This window comes from Hippocampus bargibanti, linkage group LG10, assembly GCF_051943395.1.
Source record: "Hippocampus bargibanti isolate YZ-2025 linkage group LG10, ASM5194339v1, whole genome shotgun sequence".
In the NCBI taxonomy this organism is placed as follows: Eukaryota; Metazoa; Chordata; class Actinopteri; order Syngnathiformes; family Syngnathidae; genus Hippocampus; species Hippocampus bargibanti.
This window is the reverse complement of record NC_142743.1, coordinates 24,949,517-24,971,561: the sequence shown is the minus strand read 5'-3', so window position 1 is coordinate 24,971,561 and position 22,045 is coordinate 24,949,517. Positions and strand designations below refer to the sequence as shown.

The following is a 22,045-nucleotide window of genomic DNA, read 5'->3' as shown; positions in this document are numbered from 1 at the left end:
AATAAACAAATAAATCCATAACCGAATACATAGCTAACTAAATAACCGGATGAAAACGTGAAGAAATAAATGGCTTGCCACTTACGACGCTGCCCGCGATGCACAGAAAGTGCCGTAAGTGAAGTCGCGAGGGGTGGTTGGATAATAGCCGTCTGCATTTACTTGAAACTTTATTTTGACTAGGTAGATGAACATTTGTGAAAAAGACTTTTCATTAAAAATTAAAAAAACAATTGAAGATCAGAAGAGCAACAGAAATGAAAAAAGAGAAGGTTTCAGCTGGATGAGGTTGTGGAAAAAGTTAGCGCGCGGCCTTGACGGTGTCCATCAGCCGTTCCGCCATCAGTTTGGCGTAGCGCAAACGGCCAAAGAGCTCCTTGGAGCAGCCAAACTCCTCCAGCAGCGACAGCTTGTAGGTGCGGAAGTCCCGCCGCTCGTCAATGTACGTCACCGCCGACATCAGCGGGCACAGGATCACTTTGGTGTGGTCCTGAAACGCCGCGGATCACAAAGGACTCGTGAGGACAAAAGGCACGCACGCACACACGCACGCACACACGCAGATACTTTTTTTTCATGGGATTCCAACAAAAAAAAAAGGTCAGAATGTATTCTTCCAAATAACTCCCCATGAATACGAATGCGTTTCCGTTCATCACGATGAGTAAAAAAAAAATCCAGCCAGCCAAACCACGGGAATCAAAGTCAATTCGCCGGCTGCATCCGCGAGGTTGCCGCTAGCCGGCCTGCACGCTGCTCATTAGCCCGCACGCATGCTTTCCGCACGCAGTCTCTGGCTCGAGTATATCGATGCTAACGTTAGCGCGGGGCTCGTCACGGCGCCACTGACGTGGGGCTGTTTCATCCGTGGGATCGTTTCATTGCACATCGGAAGCCGTTCTCTCCGCAAAGGCCAATCGACCCCATTTGTTTTGACTCGTCCGCTTATTGAAAAGGGGGCGTTGACCAAAGTCAAGATCATCCCATCAAAATGGCGCTCTCCGGCAACACAAGCCCAAAGAGGAAATGAACAGCGAAAAAGGCAGAATCCACATTTAGACAAAGTGGGAGGGAACATTCTCCATTGGATTCGCTGCCTTCACCGAGCGAGCGAGCGCGCTAAGGCAAAGGTGCAAAGCAGGCGGGCGGGCGCTTCCGGTTTCCAACCTGAAAGAAGTTGATCTGCACGGTGCCGTTGCTCAGGTGCAGCACGATGGCGCTATTGGTGCGGAACCACAGCGACAGGTAGGGCAGCCGCGCCAGCTCGTCACCCTCCCGCGGCGCCATGTTGGCGCCCGCCTTCAGCAGGTGCTCGCTCATGTAGTTGCGGAAGTATTTCAGCAGGGTAATCTGGGAAGTCAGCACACACAAAAACGTGAAGAGAGCGAGACCAACCAGGATAAATCCGGTCGAGCACAGGTGTCCAAGTCAAGGGTTGGGGGCCAAATGGGGCCCCCACATCACTTCATTTGGCACGCAAATCAACTTTGTGAAATGCCACGCCCATCTATCGAGAAAAGACAGCTCGTCGGTAAGATCGCTAGCTAGTCCCCTTTCCATTCAGCTAACGGGCTAATCCCTTATAATAATACATTTCATTTCATGGCAATTGCGGATGTTTTTAGTGAGCCGCTTCTTTTGGCTCGGCTCACTAAAAAGATCCGGCTCTTTTGGCTCCCCAGTTTGTTTGTTTGTTTTTGTTGCTTAAATTAAACCCAAAAAAATCATGTAAAACAATGTGGAAAACGAATTACTCGTGTAAAAAAGACATCCTATCAACTATTTGTGTTTATATGGCTTGATTTCTATGTGCACAGAGTTAGTGGAAGCTAACTTTGACTTTCCCCGTGGTTGCTCTGGTCTGATGATCAGCCGTGACTCATTTGCTTTTCATATTAATAATGCTATCATAGCAACTAGTCAAAAATATCATCATTGAATAATAATAACAGCATAATGTCATAACATTTGTCCACCTGTCTAGCCCTTCTCCTCACTGCTGCGCGTGTCTGTCATTCTCCCCTCCCTTCTCTACCAATCACGTGCGGCTTTAACCGAAGACCGGGGGCGGGGAAGAGAGGACGAAAAAAGTGGGCTCCCATTTGCGGCTCTCTCGGTTCACTTCAGAGCTCCGGCTCGTTGGCCAACGACACAACACGACTTTGTCGCTGTCAACGCAATATTGATTGAGGATCAATTGGCCCCAAAATGTTTGTGTTAATTGGAGCCAATCGGAGGGGCGGCGGCGGCGCCGACCTTTTTGTTGAGCGCGGGCGGGAAGGCGGCGACGCTCATGTAGGACTCCTCGGCCGTCTTGTTGATGTACTGCAGGCTGTTGTTGTCGGCGTACATGATGAGGCGCGTGTAGTCGTTGAACAAAACGCCCACGCTGTTGTCGCACAGCTGGTAGCCTGCAAGGCCACACGCCTTCCTTCCGTTACTCGACCGCAGACGGCGCAAGCGCCGCGCTTGGCACACGCCGCACTCACCTAAGCCGTACTTGTCCGAGTAGTCCACCCACTTGCTGATCCAGAAGATGGGAATGCAGGCGGGGTCCTCCGCCTCCTCTGCGCCAAACAAAGGGCAAAATGTCAAGCTTGGCGGGCGCCACGGCGACGGGCGCCCGCCAAGCCGAGGGCCTCACCTTGGCGCACCAGCGCCCTCTCCGCCGGCTTGGTGGCGATGATGCTGTTGAGCTGCCGGAGCAAGTCTTTCAAGTTGCTCTGGGCCGGTTCCAGGTCCCTAACGCGCAAAGCGCACACAAATCACTTCATTGGCCATAAACTCCTTCGCCGCCAGATATCCAGTGCCAGGGTTTTTGTCACTCCCGCTCAAATTGCAGGACTACATAAACATCGAATTCAGCGTAAGAAGCCGTAGACTGCTTTCATTGAAAAAAGGGGCTCATTCCTAAGTGATATGGGTCTGCAGTTATCTGATCTTGAAATGGGGGTGGCCGAACAAAATACAATATTGACTTAGAAGCACTTTAACAACAGCTGAAGCTGGAAAAAAAAAGCGCTAACATGGACAAAAGGCAAAAGCGGCCCCTGGTTGAAGGGAAAAACATCACCAGAGGTCTGACAAGTGCTTTATCTGGCTAGCTAGCTAACTATCTGTTCATTAGTTATCTATTAGCTAGCTAACTTTCTATTTATTTGAGTTATTCCGGGTTGAGTGAAAGCTGCCGCATGTGGCTGCCGCTACTCACGCACAGAAAAACTCATCCTGTGACTGCAAGGCGACCCTTGAGCGTTTTGAAAGGTCCTTAGAAATCAAATGTATTAATATTATTTATCTTATGGAGTTTTTGTCCACTTGTACAGCCAACCATTCGTTTGAATGTAGTTGCTGTACCGCCGGTGGCCGCCAGAAGGCGCCGTCAACATTCATTCGTTACCTTGGCATGTGCTCTTCCTTCACATCGGCGTCATCAGACCCCCCTGCAAAAAAACAAAAAACAAAAATAAAAAACGAGTCAGCATCAGCGCCTGCCGCCCCGCCATATTTTTAGGGTGATGATGATTACTACCCAGCTGGCTAACTATTAGTTATACAGCTCCATATCTATTGGCTAACTATTAGCTAGCTAGCTTTCTATCTATTTGAGTTACTTCTGGGTTGAGTGAACGCTGGCGCGTGTGGCTGCCACTGCTCACCCACAGAAAAATCCTGTGACTGAAAAGCCACCTTGGGAGTTTTGAAAGGCGCTTCGAAATAAAATGTATTACTATGAAGATGATGATGAAATCCCCCCTCCCAGCCCAAAAACGTGTAAACGTCGGCCCACCCTTGTTGCCGAGGACGGCGAGGGGCCGTCGCTGGGCGGCGTCGGACGGCGCGATGGAGAAGCGCGGCGGCACCGTCAGGCAGGTGGTGGGCAGGCGGGCCGGCGTGTAGCCCGACGTGAAAAAGTCGTCCGTCAACATCTGGGCGATGGTGGGCCGCTGGGCCGGGTCGGCGTGCAGCATTCGCTTGATCAGGGCCACCGCCGTCGGGTTGATGTGCTGCAACAGCAAAGAAAAGTCACAAGTTGGCCCTTTCAAAACATGCTCGCCAGGCCAGGCCAGGCCAGGCCAGGCGGACCACATTCTGGCGTCGTCAGGCCACATTCTGGCGGCGTCAGGCCACATTTTGGCGTCGTCAGGCCACATTTTGGCGTCACCATGAAGACTTTGGGAGCGTTTCATAGTCTCGACGTGCAAGCAAAGCAAAAGGACCCCGAAGTGTTACCCTGGGGATGGTGTAGTTGTTCTTCTTGATGCGGTTGTACGTCTCCTTCAGGCACGCCGTTTCAAACGGCGGTTTGCCAACCAGCAGCGTGTACCTGAAAAACAAACAAAAGGATGCGCACAGTCAGCCGGCTTCACTCATTTACACCATTGCCAAGCTTAACATTTGTTCGGCTTTTGTTTTTTCTTGCGGGGGGGCGATAAAGCGCTGGTCAGACCTCTGGCAACGTTTTTCCTTCCACCGGGGGGCAGCATTTCCCTTTTTTCCACGCAAGTGCCACGTTCCAGCTTTAGCCGTTGTTCAAGCGCGATCTAAATGAATATGGATGTATTGTATTTTGGACAGCCGCCCCCATTTCCAGATCAGATAACTACAGACGCATATCATTTAGGCACAAACTCTTTTAGTCCGATGAAAGAAGAGAGTCTAAGCTTTCTTACGCCGCATCGAATGTTGCCGTCGTCCTAAAACTGACTTTTCTGTGGCTCCTGGAATGGGAGTGACAATGGCAAAAAGCCCGGCAGTGGAACGGACACACGGTCTGGCGGTGAATGGGTGAAAAAAAAATCTCTCGGCGGTGGACTCACAGTATGCATCCAAGGGACCAGACGTCCACCTCGTAGCTGTGGCCTTTCTTGCACAGAACTTCCGGGGCGATGTAGTTTGGCGTGCCGCACAGAGTCTTTTTGCGCTCGCCGTCAAACTCGATCTTGGTGGCCAGGCCAAAGTCCCCTGAGGGGGGAACAAACACTCAACTTCCATTTTCCTCCTTCCTTTTGCCTTGCATACTTCATGAGAAAAACCGTCACCGTCAATCCAAACGCAAAACAAAAACATTGGAGTTGAAGCCAAATTTGCTAGGGGCCCCCGAAAATGGGTCCTCAAGCAAACTGAACACACCTGAATGCACCACTCAGGGATGACAAATGAAAAAAAGGCGGGTGGGACACAAACACAATATATTTATATACAGTAAAGTCTCGTTATATCGATATGGGATATATCGATAGTCCCGGTTATATCGATACTATTTCTATGCACGCACGGAGAAAATTACATGCAAACAGGGTCGGATATATCGACAGTCCCGGTTATATCGATATTTTTTCGGACTCCCTTGAATATCGATATAACGAGACTTTACTGTATATATATATATGCATACAGTACATGACTTCAACAAAATGTCAGAATGTCTTATTTAAAATAACTGATAATACTCCCCATTAATATGAACGGTTGTCAGTTTCTCATGATTGGTAAAAATCCAGCTAAACGATCAGAATCAAAGTCAATTTGCCGGCCGGCCGGCCGGGTCCGTATGCAGGGTTACTGCTTGCTAGCCTGCACACTGCTCATTAGCTTGCACGCTTGCTTTCTGCTGCCTCTCACAGTAGAATATATTGAAACTAACGTTAGCATGGGGCTTGTCATGGTGCCAGTGACTCTTTCATCCATGCTATGGTTTCATTGCAAATTACAATCTATCAAATTAGAAGCTGTTCTCTCCACTAAGGTGAATCAACTTGATTTTTTTTTTAACTCGTACGCTCGTTCAAAAGGAGGCGTTGACATGTTTGGACAACAACAGCGCCTAAATCAAGATTATCTGATCAAAATGGCGCTTTCCGCCAACACAAGCCCAAACAGGAAATGAACAGCGAAAAAGCCAGAATCCGTATTTAGTTTGATGTGCTCATTTTGCTCTGAAAAAGTCGAAAATCCGCCGATCGGCAGAAAATTCTCATCCCTGGCCACTAGACTCCCCTCCACTTCCTTTGATGCCTTTTCCTCATGTTGCGTCCCATCGAATACCGACTGAATAAAGTTTTTGTAAAAAGCAGACTTGTGTGTGCATGTGGCTGAGATGCCAGCAAATTGGACGTTATTCTCATGTTGCGTTCCATTGTGAGTCCATGTGTTTTTATTGTTCAATCTCAATTAAGAAAACATTGATTCTAATGGCAAATGTTTAGGTTTTTGACCAAATGGCTTTTCAAAGCGGTTTCTGGAACAGATTATGGTGTAAAAGCCATCTTTCAGCGTATTCTAAAATGGCTGCTTGGATTGGCCGTGCGGTGCGCTCACCTATCTTGACGTCCATGTCGTTGTTGAGGAAGATGTTTCCCAGCTTGAGGTCTCTGTGGATGATGCGGTTGTTGTGCAAATACTGGACGCCCTTGAGCAGCTGCATCATGTAGTAACGCGCCTCGGGCTCCGTCACCGCCTTGCGACGTTTGTGCAGCTCCAGCAGCGACTACAATCAAATAAATCCAACGGGTAACAATCGCGCAAAGGACGACCAACGAGGAGTTGCCCAAGACCATCCAAAAAGTTGAGGCCTCGACTCTGTTGGTCACTCGTCCATTTTGACGCCTCTCAAAGCCAAAAGTCAATCATTAGTCACTATTTAGCTGCTTGTTAAAGTGAATTTCGTTCACTATTTTATGTACTTCTTGTTCTTGTTTTGCCTTCAAGATGGCGCCGCAAGAGTGGCTGCTTTTACAGCAGCTCCTAGATTTGGTTTTTCTCCTCATTCTTTTTCCTTTCATCACTTTGCTGTTGTGAAAAGGGAATTTCTCCACTATGAGACAAATCAAGGTACTCTCAGCTCATCACAAAAATGTCTTTCTTCAATCTCAAAGACCTGCTCGCAAATCAAAGCACTGTTGTTGTTGTTGTTGTTGAATAGGGCCAAACGATGACTTGGTGTCGATTTTTTCCTTCAATCCGTTCCAATTTGGTGGCGGTTGCGGTGGGTCGGGTGAGATGGTTTCCTGGGCAAACTTGGACGGTCGTTGCAGTTTGTCAGTGAATGGACATAAGGCGACCATACTAGGTGCTTTTGGGCTATTTTGCCCCCCTTCGGCGAAGAACATGGCTACGATTCTTTTTGCGGTGTACTCACTCTCCTTTTGCAGATCTCCAGCACGACGAAGACGAAATCGTCGTCCTCGAAGAAGCCCCGGAATCCGACGACGTTGGGGTGTTCCAAACTCTTGTGGATGATGATCTCCGAAGTCATCTTCTCGCGCTGGTGCGGCTTGACGATGAGCGACTTGGGCACGATCTTGCCGGCGAACACCTGGCCGCTCTCCACGTCGGTGATCTCGTAGCACTTGGCGAAGCCGCCCTTGCCGAGGAAGGGCCCGCGGGTGTAGCGCCGCTTGGCCCGCGTGTCCACCAGCACCTCGGGGATCTCCTTGAGCGGCGCGGAGCCCAAGGCCGCCGCTTTGCCGCCGTCGGCCGCCGTCGGAGGCGGCTGCTGCTGCTGCTGGGGCTTGGCGCTCGGCGCGCTCATTTTGGCCCGGAAAACTGGCTCGGAGGTCGGGGCAAGTCGCCGGGGAAAGGCCGGCTCCGCGGTCAAAGGCAAAGCGGAAATAGGCTCCAAACTCACCGCCTTTCGACCACAAGGTCAGGCCAAAAGTTCAAATAGTCTTTCGAAAGTCCGGAAAACTGGCGATTTGCAGCTAGAAAAGTCTGGGCCAAACTTGGACGTCAGACGTCGTGCCAGCTCGCGACTACGTCGGTTGCCAATCGGAATTGAAATAGCGAGCACGGCTAGCAATGACTTCCTATTGGTCCGATGGATTTGAATTCCAACGCGGAATCGCGATGCATCAAGGGACGTCGGGTGCAAACGAGCCAATGAGCGACCGCCAGAGGCGAACCCCGCGATCCAATTGGCTCGTCGCACTCATGGGAAATGGAGTCGGCGAGCCTGCGTGGGGCTTCCAAGAAAGTTGGAAACGCAAGTTTGCCGACGATGCCGAGCCCTCGTGGACCATTTGAAAACCGCAACCAAGCGCAGCGTATTATTGTCATGTCAAATACGTACATGTTTTGGATGATAACGTTCCAGCGACTCGTATATGTTCGCTTCCGTATTAGCCACATAAACGTACAGTACTGGATGTTTAGTTTCTATCCAAATTAACTCAATAGTCATTAATCAAGTTACATTTCAATGACTTCCGGGTAAAGTGAAAGCTAGCGACCAATATCACTCGCAGTCAAACCTCTCCTGTGACGAGAAAGTGCCCCTGACAGCTTTGAAAGGCGCTTAGAAATCAAATGAGTTATCAGGATTACGAATTTCCTCATATCATTCATTGCATATCATACCATAAAAATGTAAATTCGATATTATTTATCTACAAAAGCATCATTTTATTTGGTTCATATTCCAAGATTGTCATAATTTCCAGAAAACAAAACCCCAAAAGTAGTGACCTGAACAAAATTTCAAGGAAAAGTTGAATACAATGTTAATTAATATGTTCCAAGGTCGCGATCCCTGGCTACTTTGCCGTTCCAGTGCATCAGATTCTTTTTTCAGGGGGAAAAAAAAAACGATTTTCCAGCAGTTGCTGTATTTTGCTTTTCTGCTTCTTTCTTTCCTTTGCTCTTCCTTTCATAACTTTGCTGCTGTGAAATGTTATTTTCTCCACCGCGAGACTAATAAAGGTCAATCCAATCCAAAAAAAGGCCAAATGACTCCGAGGTTTTGTCCATGGCTGTCGATTGATTGGTTCCCAGCGCTGACGTCAGCCAATGACAGCACGATAGCTCATGATTTACAGCCATGTGGATTGGCTGTGCATCTCCTCAGCCCCGCCCAGCACACCCCTGTCTCATCACGTGGGTCATTACCATATATAACTGGACTTGGTGGATTGGCTTGTCGTCGATCGCGGGTGGTCCTGGTCCCCATTGACCGTGAAAAAACGAGGGATTACTGTATATTCAATTGAAATGATGAAAAGGATGCAACATTCTGACCATCTTATTGAAATCGGTTTGAAAAAGCAATGAAGGCAAGATATCCATCTGGTTGAACACAATTCCAAACTTTAATGCATATTCCAAAAGTTTTTGAACCAACGAAAGCACCAAAGTCAAAGGCACGCTGATAAAAATGTCCACTTCGTAGTCAATGTAAAAGTCTCTTTCCAGTGTCAGATGATGGCGCACGTGATTGCAAATGAGGTGGGGCGGCGAGGTCAAAGTGCAAGGTGACGTCGCCGTTGCGGTGGCCCGTCAGCAGCGTGGCGCCGTCCTCCCCCCAGCGGGCCAGCTGCCAGCCCTCGCCGTCGGGGGCCGCCGCCAGCGTCACGCCTTCGCAGCGCCGCCTCAGCTGCCACACGCACGCGCCGCCGCTCTGATTCACGCCCACCGCCGCCACGTCGCTGGCGTCTGCCTCACGCAGCCTCAAGTCAACGAGAAAAACGCTTATTGCACAATTTCCCATTTAGCTCACAATAATTCATTTCATTTCTAAGCGCCTTTCTAAACTCTCAAAGACACTTTACAGTCACAGGATATTTTTTTCTGCGGGTGAGCAACGGCAGCCACACGCGCCAGCGTTCACTCAACCCCGAAGTAACATCAATCTACCTAGCCAGCTACATAGCTAAACGATAGCTCGCGAGATAGCTAGCCAGCCAGCTAGAGCGCTAATAGATAGCAAATAGATAGCTAGGTAGCTAGCTAGACTGTCACGCTTCTAAATGAAATGTATTATGATGATGATTGAATGTCCATTTGTCCGCCGCGAGACTAATCAAGGCTAATCCAATCCATGTGTTGATATTCACCTTGCCGTCCAGGATGCGGGGGGCTCCAAACGAGCCGCAAGCACGCTTTTGTTGCTGAGAGGGTTGACCGCAACCAAGGAGAAAAGTGCCGCTTTTTTCTCTTCATCCGTGGTGACCTTTTGCTTGGTCTGGAGGCAGCCCGGAACCAGGTGCTCCATGAGGACCAACAGCACACCCTGGACACACACGGAAAGGGATCAGGATATCAAAAAAGTGACCGTTTTCAAAGGTTTGCTCACGTTTCTTCTTTTCCATCCTCCTCATCAGCAATCTGTCTAGTATTATAAGCTCAAAATTGTGGAAAAAAACCAACAGGCCCTGCAATAGCCACACAAACTGGCCGCCTCCAAGCAAAATGGTCGACGTACGCGGCAGGAGAATCCTCGTAAACAGGACGTGTGTGATAGACCCTCGCCCAGCTGGATTTTCCGCAGCAAGTGTCCACTCTTTAAATTCCTTGACAAACAACACAAAGAAAGGGAGAAGAAAATGAAACGGTGAAGCCAAATGAAGCGAGGCGTTCGGCGGCGACGCCCACCACACAAAGAGGCGGCCTGCGTCGTCGGCGCCGATCAAAGCGTCCGGCAGGACGTCCACGGGAGCCAGCGCCCCCACGCAAACATCGGGCGAGGCAAGACGCACGCGGCGGCAGGCGCTGCGGGGAAAACAAACAAGACAACAAAGACAGAATATTGGTCCTTTTGGGCTTGATTTTTCATTCATTCATTAATGAGAAGGTTTCTTCAGCCGTCATCTGTACAATTTTGAAGGTTTCGGATGTTTTGCCTTCAAAATTTGTACAGATGACGGCTGAAGAAACCTTCTCATCGATGGATGGACCACTCCTGTACCACTGAGAGCTTACACAGACGTATTCATTCATGAAGTCAATAACTTTGGTCGATTGCTATACTCTGATTAGATCATAACAAACGTATGCTGGGCCGTAACCAATTTTGTCTTTAAAAAATACTCATAAAATAAAACAATCCAACAAATTGATTCATTGATTAGTTGATTAATTTGTTTGTCCATGAAAAAAAGTGTTGAGCTGGCCATGGATTTGTCGGCCCCGCTGAGCACGGGCTCGTCTCCGAGCCGTTGCCGAAAAAGTGCAACTTGCCTGCCGTCGTTTGCCAGCGTGAAGGCTTCCAGGGTGCAGCCCGTCGGCCGATGGGAGGCGGCGGCCACCCGGGACTGGGCCACGCCCACAGCCGCCCGCACGTGGCCGTCCAGGAGCGGCACGGGAGGCCCGCCGCCGCACGACAGCACCCTGAAAAGGCACGCCAATGACTGTCAAGAGGAGCCCGACAACATCGGGCGGGCGGGCGGTTGGGCGCCTGGCGGCGTACCTCACTTCTTTGACCTCCGGACGACCCAGAGTCGCGCACACCAGGCCGGCGCCGCCCGGGACGGGAAACACCTTCGCCAACGGCTGCGCCGACGGACAACATGGACAGGATAAGCGGCGCCGGCAATTTCCAGGACGCCGAGGGAAATTCATTGCAAAACAAAGCACGGTGTCCAAGTCGAGGCCCGCCACCTCCGATGCGTCCTCAAGTCTGAAGCAAAATGAGCCTTTTTTGCCGCCGCCGACTTTGACTTTGGACGCGCTCACCTGGGCGAAGGACCACGTGCGCCGCGGCGTCCAAGCGGCGCACGGCGACGGCCGACTCCACAAACAAAGCGTCCGCTCCGCCGCCGCCGCCACGCACAAGCGGCCGTCCGAGTCCCGCAGGCAGCACGCGTCCACCAGAGCGCTTCCTGCCGGGGCCTGAACGCACGGCCGTGCGCGTGACCGATGGCCCCGGTCAAGTTTCCAAGGTCATCCCGTGACAACTTCCAAAACCGCATCGACTTTCTCACCTTGAGCGTGCAGCTGGCGCCTCGCTCCCTTTGCCCGTCGGGCGGCGGGTCGGCGGCGCCGGACGGTCGGGGGGGCGCGACGGGCGGGGTCGGAAGGCTCAGCGAAGGGGTGGCGGTGACGGCGGGCGACGACGGCCGGAGCGGGGGGCTCCGTCGCGGCGCCGAGTCGCCGCCCCATTCGCCCTCGCCCTCCCGGCCCGCCTCCGGGGGGCGATCGCGGCCGGGAAGCGCTTCCTGTCGCCGGGCCGAACTCCGGCGCTTTCCAACGAGCGGCTGCCCGAGAGCCTCGGTCGGAGTCCCGCGGCGCGCCGACGGGAAAAGCTCCGCGGCAGAATCGGCGGCGGCCGCTTGGCAGAGTTTGTCCAGCTTCAAGGAGGCGAATTGCTCGTCGGGCAAGTGGAAGTCCTGATGAAGGTCAAAGTGCGACAGGTGACCCGCCAACCTCGGGCGGGGACCCGCCGGCGGGGTTGGGGGGGCATCGGGGGAGGGGAGGAGGAGACAACGCCAGCTCTCGCAATCTGCCAGGATGGACACATTTCAAGGAGAAATCCATCAATGGCATTTGGACTTTGGCTAAAAAAATAAAAATAAAATAAATAAAAAGCGGGGGTGGGGGGGGGGGGGGGCACCATGGCAAGCTTGATTGGAATTGATCAAAGCATCAAACCTGGCTTTTGGATCATAATCCATTCCAGAAACCTATTTGAAAGCCCTTTTGGTGCAGAATCATAACAGCACTTGCCATTAGAATCAATGTCAAAAAACGGATCTGTTCAAAGTCCAAACAAGGCCAGTTTTAAAAACTATTTTACAGCATTTGCGGAGATCTCAGCCAAACACGTCTGCTTCTTCAGAACAAATTTCAGACCTGTCGGTCACAATCAGACGACGCGACACGAGGAAGTGACGTTTAAGGAAGCGGAGGGGAGTCCAGCGGTGCGGTGCATTCAGGTGCGGTCGGTTTGGTTATTAAAAAAAAAACACTTTTGAAATTTTGTCGAGAAGCGAGACATTCCAAAATCCAGCTTTGGCGGCATTTTGCCTGCGTTTGAAAAAAAGACTCGGGGGTGAAACAAAATGAAAGCTCAAGCGCAATATGGAGGACAAAAAAGTCACGTTGCCGATTTCTCAGCCACAGAAAGCTAAAGAGGGCGCAATGCAAGCCTTACTTGGGCTGGAATTGATCATCCGGCGACAGATCGCAGGCGCTTCCGTGGGCGTGGCCCGCGGAGGGCGGCAAGACGGCGCCGCCTCTTCCGTAGACGGCCGGCAATTGGGAGAAGGCGGCGAGGAGGCCGCGCGGACCCCCGCGTTGCCCCGGCGTCCTCCTCTGCGCCTCTCCCGACCACTCCCCGGCCGAGAGACGCCGGGGCCGCCCCCGCCGGACGAGCCCGGCGGCCCGATTTTCTTCCGGCGGGGTGGTCTCGGGGTCAGCCGGCCGCGGGTGACGGCCCGCGGCTCCGGTTGGTTCCGCGAGAGGGCCGCGCGCCCGGTGCTCCGCACGTAGTGGTCGGCGGGGTAAAGCGGCCCCTCCGTGAGCGCGCCGGCCTCCGACCGGGCGCTTCCTCCTCCTCTTCTGGTCATTTGGACCCCGCAAAGACCCGTCTTCAAAAAAGATCAGCAGCACACGACTCGGTCGGTTTGGCGAACGTTCGGCACTCTGTCGGCATCCTGCGGCCGGTCGTTCGCCCTTCCGTGTACCTCGCCCGGCGCCATCCCGTCGACTTTGTCATCCCGGTGCGACGGGAGCAGGGGGGGCGCCGCCGACCCCCAACTTTGGCTTTGGTCGGCCGATCCGGCCCGACCCGACCTTTTTCCTCCTTCCCGCCAGCGCACGCGGCTGCGGCGAGAGCGCAGGCTCGGATTGGCTCCGGGAGGCCCGGCCGGGCCGCCGCCATTCGCTGCCGCTTCCAATGTGGACACGCTCGTGCCGCTACTGCTAGAATGGGAGGGGGCTGATGCGGGCGGGGCTGACCCGTCATCGCGTTTGATGTCAAAATGGCAAATATCAATGCAGAAAATGACAGGGAGCGATAATGTGCACAAAATCAAAAGCAAATCAACTCACTTGTTCCAGCGAGCTTGCTCTGGAATCCGCGCGCGGCCTCGTCATCTGCGCCCGGTGACCTTTCCTTTTTGCGCATCGTGGCTCCATCCGTTGATTTGGACGCGCCGTCGGGTCCTGCCCGATCCCGGCGGCGGCTGCGCTGCTCCCGCTTTGGGGCGACATCATTTCTCACGTCTTTCCTCACCGCCTCCAGTTGCTCGGCGCGCTGCCGATGCAGATGGACCAAGTCAGAAAGAAAGAAAGAAAGAAAGAAACACACCATTAATCAATAGAATGGATTGAATTTGTCTTTTTCAATTACAATTTAATCAATAACACGAAATGAAATTGAACCAAACCACACAGCGCCACGGTGGCGGACTTTTTACCCGCAGTTTCTGGGCAGTCTTGAGATATTCCCGCTGGAGCTGGGCCAACTTCCTCCGAAGCTGCAAAGAGTAAAATGGAAGAAGGAGAGGACCCATCATCCCATATGAATGGAATCGACGCTTCCATTTTGTCTCTGATGTAACATTTTCTACAGTCGTTTCACGTTAATGAGCTTTAAGAAAGGTCAAACAGTTGATTGACATGTGGCTGACCAACAAAAAAAACTTACCGGGTCATCTTGTGACATTTTAGCATCATCGGGTACAATCTTAAAATATATTCCTTCAACTCAGTCAGTATTTTTTATTCAGCAAATCCTTTCTTGACACGTAAAACTAAAGAGTGATTTGGGAAAGGCTAAAAGCTCAACTGTGCCGAGGACTACTGCCATGATGTTCCAAAACAGAGCAAAATAACTCAGAGGAAAGGACTATTTTTGGGTTTTTTTGAACTACTTGGAAAGTGGGTGTGCACTACAGAAGAGCATTAGGGCCAGGTTGAAACATATACATATATATATATATATATATATATATATATATATATATATATATATATATATATATATATATATATATAATCTCGTCTCACAAGGCTGCTAATGCTAACCCACCGCACGACCCAATGATGTAGCTTAAACTCCCAAAGTTTTTCAACGTTTGAATCTAGAAATTTTGTGACTTTAAATCTAGCAAATTTGCTCGTTTGAAAGTTTGAAATTAAAGTTTCAATGAACTTTTTTTCTCAGAATAATACAGCATTTCAAGAAAAATGTATATTTCAACTTGGCCCTAATGCTCTCCTGTAGGTTCACGTTACCTTTTCAACGGGATTGTTTTACTAATTGATTTAAGCGTTGTGGAAGTCTCGCGATAACTTCAGACGCCAAAAATTCCATAACAAACAACGCTAATGAAAAGAAGAGGTGAAGCACTTAATGTCGATTACGTTGTCCTTGTCATCGCAGTAGAGTGTGGACCTCAGCTCCTCCTCACAGTGCAGGCCATCCTCAAAGGCGCCGCTCTGCATTCTGCTCAGCGACTAACACAAGAAAGACGTCAAGAAGACACTCCGCCGTACAAAGCAAGCTAGGCGTCCGCGAAGCCAGGCTAAGCTAAGCTACACATCAGGCTAGGCTAGGCGGCGCCGGTTACCACCTTCGCTCGAAACTGTTACCGTTCGCGCCGTAAAACGGAAAACGTTACATGACGAGTGAAGCTCGTCGAACAACCTTCGCCTTGTCAGTAAACGCCGACAGTCATGGAGACACATACGACGACGACGACGACTCCATGGAGATTGTTTCACGACAGGGGGACGATCGATGACCGGACGCTCGATTCGATTCCAAATTCCCGCTACTACTGGCCGGCAGAAGGGAAAAGCAGTCCAACTTCGATAACTCGATCGCCGCGCTTGCGAATAGCGTTGCCGCCGCTGCGTTGGTGGTAATTATTCACGGTTGACAAAGCAGCTTAATGGCGTCACACTGCCACCAGGCGGAACAAGAGAAACGTCTCTTCTTCGTTTCCTTTCGGCTTTTCCCTTCCAGGGGTCGCCACAGCAAATCAGTGTCCTCCATCTTGAGTGGTTTGATCCGCATGTTTGTTTTGGCCAAGCTGCTTTTACGTCGGATGCCCTTCCTGACACAACCCTCTGTATTTATCCGGGCTTGGGACCGGTACAAGAAGACATATGTCCCTTTGTGGCTACAGAACAAGCAACTCGCTCAGTAAAAGGTTTAAGAAATTCTTCTTGATACATTTTGCGCTATCCATAACCTTGCCTATCTGACCTTCAAATTTCTATTTGGATCTCACAGTTTTCAGATTTTTTTCTTATAAAAACTGTGGAAGGATTACGACCTGAAAGAGTAAAGTGTTGATTCTGACTTGATAATATCCATCAAATGTGGTCCCAGTGAGGTGGACAACCCTATGTCTTCAAGATGGCGCCAAGAGAGCGGCTGCCTTTATGGCAGTTTTCTACTTTCTTTCCTCAACTTTGTTGCTGTGAAATGTAAATTTCTCCACTGTTAGACGAATAAAGGCTATCCTAATCGAAAGGGAACCGTTTTCGCAAGAGGTTCAGGCAAGTAAAATCTAGCCAACCCCACTTTTCAATCAACTTGCCAACTGGGCGTTTGTCGAATGTGAATTTGACCACTTTTTTTTTTTAAATCAGGGTAGCATTGCCATTTTCCCATTTGCTGTCACCTGAAAACGGCTCATTTCTATACTTTTAATTGCTCTTAAACAGACTAATCCATTTTATTTCAAGCGCCTTTCCTTAAAGCTCTCAAGGACTGACTTTACAGTCACGGACAAGCAAAGATACTATAAGAAATAAAATACAATTCTAAATAGAAACGAGAGAGTTACACAGAAAATGCAATTTTAAATGGGTGGCTTTTGGATATGGGATTTGAAGGTGGGAAGAGATTCCATGTTACGAATGTTGGGAGGAAGTGAGTTCCAGAGTTTGGGGGCAGAGCGGCTGAAAGCTCAGTCCCCCATCATGCAGAGACGGGCGGGGGGCAGGGGACGCACACAGAGGTGGAGGGAGGAAGAGGATCTGAGGGAATAGAAATTTGAAGGTCAGATAGGTAAGAGGGTGGGGGGGGGGGCAAGATTATGGATAGCGCAAAATATATCAAGAAGAATTTTAAAGTTGATCCGATCTTTGACTGGGAGCCAGTGGAGCTCTTGGAGGACAGGGGTGATGTGGTGAAAGGATGAGGTTCTGGTGATGATCAAGGATGACACCTAGGCTTTGGACCGGATGGGAGGGAGAGACAGGCCAATTGTGCTTTGCTTAAGGTGGATTTGGTACCGAGAGTTTCTCGTCAAATATTACAGTATAATTTGCCTTAAGGTGTCAAAAATGCTGGTCACGTAAGCAATTTGAACAGGATGTATAATACAGACAAATTGACAAGGGAGATCTTGACATGTGTGCTTTTTATTAAGTTGTCATGTAACCAGAAGCTTGGTTGGCAAGCCTCATGTACAACATTGACCTTACAAAGTAGAATCTGACCCTTTGTCCTCTCTCATTTTTGCATATTGACAATAACCGGAGCAAATATTTTAAGGCTGAAAGTACAAAAAAAAGACATAATTTACATCAAGCAATAATACTAATAGGTTTGGGGAGGTTCAAAGAAAAAGCCCGGCAGAAGTTGGAAACCTTCAGAGACAAATAAAGGTGGCGAAACTAAACAAAACAAATCAAATCATATTCTTCACATTCACACTGCCTCTGGTGGAGGGGAGAGGGGGAAGTGGCGCTCTGGACTTCCCGCGGAGCTCCTCAGCGACCACATGGATAAAGAGCTGCTGGCTCGATAGTGTTGAGGAGAGCCACCCTTTTGGGTTGGGAGCAGTGTTTGACAGGGAAGGGGTGCGCATTGGGGGAGGGGGGGGAGGTGCAGTCTCTTTAGAAACACTTTCTGTGGACAATGCTGGGGCCAGACTCGTCATACTCCTGCTTGCTGATCCACATCTGCTGGAAGGTGGACAGCGAGGCCAGGATGGAGCCGCCGATCCAAACAGAGTACTTCCTCTCCGGGGGAGCGATGATCTACAGGGGGGAGGGAGGGGAAGACCCAGAGACTGAACGACGGAAGGGGCGGGGGAGGGGTACTTTTCGGCAACTGTAAGCGCCAGTAGTATTACCTTAATCTTCATGGTGGTGGGGGCCAGGGACGTGATCTCCTTCTGCATGCGATCGGCGATGCCCGGGTACATGGTGGTGCCCCCCGACAGCACCGTGTTGGCATACAGGTCCTTACGGATGTCCACGTCGCACTTCATGATGCTGTTGAAGGTGGTCTCGTGGATGCCGCACGACTCCATGCCTGCGGACGAGCAACGAGTTACACGGCATATCGTCGGCGTGGCGGGGAGGGCCTACCGAGGAATGAAGGTTGGAAGAGCGCCTCGGGGCAGCGGAACCTCTCGTTGCCGATGGTGATCACCTGCCCGTCGGGCAGCTCGTAGCTCTTCTCCAGGGAGGACGAAGAGGCGGCCGTGCCCATCTCCTGCTCAAAGTCCAAAGCCACGTAGCACAGCTTCTCCTTGATGTCGCGCACAATCTCACGCTCAGCTGCCACACACACACACACACACACACACACACACACACACACACACACACACACACACACACACACACACACACACACACACACACACACACACACACACACACACACACACACACACACACACACACACACACACACACACACACACACACACACACACACACACACACACACACACACACACACACACACACACACACACACACACACACACAACCACGGAAAGCAAATCAATCGCAGTCTTCTTTCAACATTGGTGTCAAAGTTGAGGCCTGGGGGCCAAATCTGGACCCGTCACATCATAGCATTGGGCCCACGAAAGCAAATCAAGCATGTCAAGTGCCAGGATGCTTGCTAAAGTCCCAACCAACATTTCAAATGGAGCCATTTAACACTTTTTGACTTGGTGAATTCATTTGTTGTGCATTGTTTCAGATGTGGAGGGGATGAAAGATTTTAATGCCTTCCCCAAATTAATAAGCGCCCCCGAGAGGAAACCGGAACTATGTGGCAAAAAAAAAAAAAGTTGGACACGATTCGTTTCATTCTGGGTAATTAATTTGCTTTTGTAATCCAACTTGAGCCACAAAAGTATCGCATATTTCATTGGCACATTTATTTTACACCAAATTTCATTCAACTCATGCCACCATTGCCCAATTTATTTGGGAATCAAAAAGGGTGACGTGCAGCGCTATTCCCAAATTGGTTCGGGTTTTGTTTTTCTTTAGCATGGGGGTGCCGATAAAGCGCCGTTCAGACCTCCGGCAGTTTTTTTTCCCTTCCACAAGGAGGCGGCATTTGCCTTTTGTCCATGTTAGCGCTTTGTTCCAGCGCTATATCAAAAAATATTGCTTTGTATTTTGGACAGCCGCCCCCATTTCAAGCTCATAAATCCAGACCCATACAACTTAGGAATCAACATTCCCCGATGAAAGAGAGCCTAAAGTTCCTGACATTGCATTGAATGTTTATGTCGCGTGATGTGCGTCCTGCAATTGAAAGTGACAAAAACCCTGGCACTGGAGAGGACGCATTGGTGGCCATTGTCTGGCAGCGAAGGCGCGGTAAAAAAGGCCATCTTGTTCTTGATTTGCATGTGACTGACCAGTCGTGGTGAAGCTGTAGCCGCGCTCCGTGAGGATCTTCATGAGGTAGTCGGTGAGGTCGCGTCCGGCCAGGTCCAGCCTGAGGATGGCGTGCGGCAGGGCGTAACCCTCGTAGATGGGCACCGTGTGGGTGACGCCGTCGCCCGAGTCCATCACGATGCCGGTGGTGCGGCCCGAGGCGTACAGCGACAGCACCGCTTGGATGGCCACGTACATGGCGGGCGTGTTGAACGTCTCAAACATGATCTAAGAAGCGCAAAAAAGAAGAAGAAAAAAAATAAATAACAAGTGCTTGAGTGCCGCCTCACTATTTTCCTTCAGGAGATTTGCTGGAAATGCCAATTAATACACTTTGGATGAACACCGCTGCCCTCTGGCGGCAGGCGAAGGTATCACGTTTTGCCAAGCAATTTGTTAGGAGAAAGCAGATAAGCAAAAGCATTTATACTCTCAGTTAAATAAATAAAAAGGCATCATTGATAAATAACAGAAATGGATAAACTATAAATAAAACACAATAAAAATGCATACCAATACAAATAAATAGAAATTCATATCAATAATAAAAATAAGTCTACATCAAGAATAGAAATGGTTAAAAAAATACACATTAATAAATGCATAGAAAATTAAAAAAAAAATAAAGACATTAATGTTGGTGATATTTTCCTTCCTACAAAAATACACCATTTTGTCGTGATCGATTGTCATTGCTGGACCAAATGTTAATAAAGTGAGGCCATTTCACCACATGCCACGTTGCGAGTGCAAAGCAGTGACGGACGGCCATGCGGCACCTGAAACCTGAAGTCGGAGCAGAGCCGGAAAGACAGCTCACAGAGACACCTGCAAGGAGGAAAGTCACGAGCGAGCGCACAAAAGAAACCTGGAAGGACAGGAGGAAGGTCACCGGGCAAAAAAAGCAAAAGAGAGCGGCCTACCTGCGTCATCTTCTCGCGGTTGGCCTTGGGGTTGAGGGGGGCCTCCGTCAGCAGGACGGGGTGCTCCTCGGGGGCCACGCGCAGCTCGTTGTAGAAGGTGTGGTGCCAGATCTTCTCCATGTCGTCCCAGTTGGTGACGATGCCGTGTTCGATGGGGTACTTGAGGGTCAGGATGCCCCTCTTGCTCTGGGCCTCGTCCCCCACGTACGAGTCCTTCTGGCCCATGCCCACCATCACGCCCTGCCGACAACACAAACTTTGTCAACTACAATCAGCTCCTTCCCCAACAAAAACGTCCATTGGCCAAAACGGGATCAGGCCGAAACGGGCGTGGCGGGCGACCTGGTGCCTGGGCCGTCCCACGATGGAGGGGAAGACGGCGCGGGGGGCGTCGTCCCCAGCAAAGCCGGCTTTGCACATCCCCGATCCATTGTCCACGACCAGGGCGGCAATTTCGTCTTCCATTTCTGGATCAAATACACAAAAATGGAGGATGTGAAGCACCAAAGAGGGGCACGGGAAGTGGCGCCATTTCAGAGGCCCGCGGCTTTAGACCGCTGCAACCCCCCCCCCCCCCCCAAAAAAAAAAGCCGGACGGGGTTCGGTCAAGGCCATATATGGAAAAAGTGTGGCGCTGCACAACTAGCAAACGCGGCCGCTCCCTTGCAACATCAAAGATTTAAGACATTTTTTCAAACCGGGGTGAGGGGTACAATTCCCACACTCATTTAGTAGATTTGAACACTAATCGTCTTTAAGATTTGAAGGCGTTACACTTATCGTGATGACTTGGATGTAGGCATGTTATCAAATAGCTGACAACAATCGACTGGCAGGTATTTATTGGATTGGATATGCCTTCATTAGTCTCACAGTGGAGAAATTTACATTTCACAGCAGCAAAGTTATTGAAATCATTTTAGTTACAGTGACTGAAGTCATGAACTCAGTAGGCAAAGGCATTGATTGAAATAATTGACTTATCTCGTTCAAATGATTGAAATAATTAAGGAAGTTAAAACACGCCATTATTCAAATAATGTATCTTGCTAATTAGTTAAAATTGTTGAAATAATTAAAAATGCATTTATTGACCGAATTTTCGGCGTATATCCGGCGGGATATACATTACGAGTTATCAAAGCACTCCTAAAGGAAATGTTAAATGCCTATTATTAAAATCCCATCTCGTGACGTCCCCTTATCGATTGAAAAATAAAAGCTAAAAAGCGGCTTTGAAGCGTCGATGCCAATCGTCCACAAGATCCACAAGACTCAAATCGGGGGAGCAGCTAATTATAATGCTAATTCCATTGGCGCTAATCCGTCGAGCCGTTTACGGAGACGAAGGCGTCCTAAAGGGATGCCGGCGGCTCGACGGCCGATGACGGTCAAAGACTTTAAAGAGCCCCTTTTAGAAAGAAGATTGAAATGGCCGTCAGCAAGCCCCAAGTCGCCTCTTTCAAGCCCGGCGTCAGCGCCGCCGGGAAGCTAACGAGCTAACAAGCTAAGCCGGCAACACCGTCGCGCTTTCAACTCACACGCAAAGTCACAAATGGCGTCGATGAAATTCCGCAAAGGCGACTCGGAAAGCAATTTCAATGAGCCGCGAAAGGTGCGCCCTTACCTGCGTGAGCGATCGAGGAGGACGCGAGCGACGGGCGGAAAGTGAGCCAGTGAGGCAGTGAGGCAGTGAGGCTCGGGCGGCGGGCGGCGGCGATTTTAAAGGCGCTCGTGCCGCAGCCCCTCGCCAT

The 22,045-nt window shown here is 50.2% G+C and overlaps 3 protein-coding genes across 10 annotated transcripts; all 3 read right to left on the bottom strand.

Moving 5' to 3' along the window:
• Positions 1–153: 153 nt before the first annotated feature.
• Positions 154–7,757, bottom strand: plk1 (polo-like kinase 1 (Drosophila)). Its single transcript, XM_089005758.1, has 11 exons — positions 7,142–7,757; positions 6,322–6,490; positions 4,821–4,965; positions 4,234–4,327; positions 3,791–4,007; positions 3,401–3,443; positions 2,645–2,742; positions 2,490–2,567; positions 2,257–2,411; positions 1,168–1,350; positions 154–490 (listed from the first exon to the last, which is right to left on the bottom strand). The coding sequence occupies exons 1-11, from the start codon at positions 7,532–7,534 to the stop codon at positions 302–304; spliced, it is 1,764 nt and encodes a 587-aa protein (XP_088861884.1). The 5' UTR covers positions 7,535–7,757; the 3' UTR covers positions 154–301.
• Positions 7,758–9,058: 1,301 nt separating this feature from the next.
• On the bottom strand, positions 9,059–15,625 carry palb2 (partner and localizer of BRCA2). 8 transcript variants are annotated; one of them, XM_089006890.1, is made up of 14 exons: positions 15,310–15,605; positions 15,082–15,174; positions 14,133–14,192; positions 13,765–13,969; positions 13,398–13,666; positions 12,866–13,301; positions 11,697–12,214; positions 11,449–11,604; positions 11,183–11,265; positions 10,954–11,103; positions 10,369–10,485; positions 10,199–10,286; positions 9,831–10,006; positions 9,059–9,443 (listed from the first exon to the last, which is right to left on the bottom strand). In XM_089006890.1, the coding sequence occupies exons 1-14, from the start codon at positions 15,403–15,405 to the stop codon at positions 9,167–9,169; spliced, it is 2,724 nt and encodes a 907-aa protein (XP_088863016.1). In that variant the 5' UTR covers positions 15,406–15,605; the 3' UTR covers positions 9,059–9,166. The 8 variants fall into 8 exon arrangements, 7 of the variants coding, with proteins under 7 accessions (XP_088863016.1, XP_088863012.1, XP_088863015.1 ...); XR_016116304.1 differs by having other exon boundaries at positions 9,304–9,443; positions 11,697–12,101; positions 15,310–15,625; XM_089006886.1 differs by having other exon boundaries at positions 11,183–11,604; positions 15,310–15,610.
• Positions 15,626–17,076: 1,451 nt separating this feature from the next.
• LOC148893119 (actin, cytoplasmic 2) lies at positions 17,077–22,018 on the bottom strand. Its single transcript, XM_089005393.1, has 7 exons — positions 21,919–22,018; positions 20,634–20,758; positions 20,292–20,531; positions 19,350–19,596; positions 18,049–18,240; positions 17,811–17,992; positions 17,077–17,715 (listed from the first exon to the last, which is right to left on the bottom strand). The coding sequence occupies exons 2-7, from the start codon at positions 20,754–20,756 to the stop codon at positions 17,572–17,574; spliced, it is 1,128 nt and encodes a 375-aa protein (XP_088861519.1). The 5' UTR covers positions 20,757–20,758; positions 21,919–22,018; the 3' UTR covers positions 17,077–17,571.
• Positions 22,019–22,045: the final 27 nt, after the last annotated feature.

Coding starts and splice junctions, on each gene's coding strand:
- palb2 (XM_089006886.1), bottom strand. CDS start 15,405: ATGTGTCTCCATGACTGTCGGCGTTTACTGACAAGGCGAAGGTTGTTC. Junction 15,175..15,309: donor TCCGTTTTACGGCGCGAACG/GTAACAGTTTCG, acceptor TTCTTGTGTTAG/TCGCTGAGCAGAATGCAGAG. Junction 13,970..14,132: donor AGACTGCCCAGAAACTGCGG/GTAAAAAGTCCG, acceptor CTGCATCGGCAG/CGCGCCGAGCAACTGGAGGC.
- plk1 (XM_089005758.1), bottom strand. CDS start 7,534: ATGAGCGCGCCGAGCGCCAAGCCCCAGCAGCAGCAGCAGCCGCCTCCG. Junction 2,568..2,644: donor GAGGGCGCTGGTGCGCCAAG/GTGAGGCCCTCG, acceptor TGTTTGGCGCAG/AGGAGGCGGAGGACCCCGCC. Junction 1,351..2,256: donor CGCCCGCGCTCAACAAAAAG/GTCGGCGCCGCC, acceptor CTGACTTCCCAG/ATTACCCTGCTGAAATACTT.
- LOC148893119 (XM_089005393.1), bottom strand. CDS start 20,756: ATGGAAGACGAAATTGCCGCCCTGGTCGTGGACAATGGATCGGGGATG. Junction 20,532..20,633: donor TGGGACGGCCCAGGCACCAG/GTCGCCCGCCAC, acceptor TGTTGTCGGCAG/GGCGTGATGGTGGGCATGGG. Junction 18,241..19,349: donor CTACAGCTTCACCACGACTG/GTCAGTCACATG, acceptor TGTGTGTGGCAG/CTGAGCGTGAGATTGTGCGC.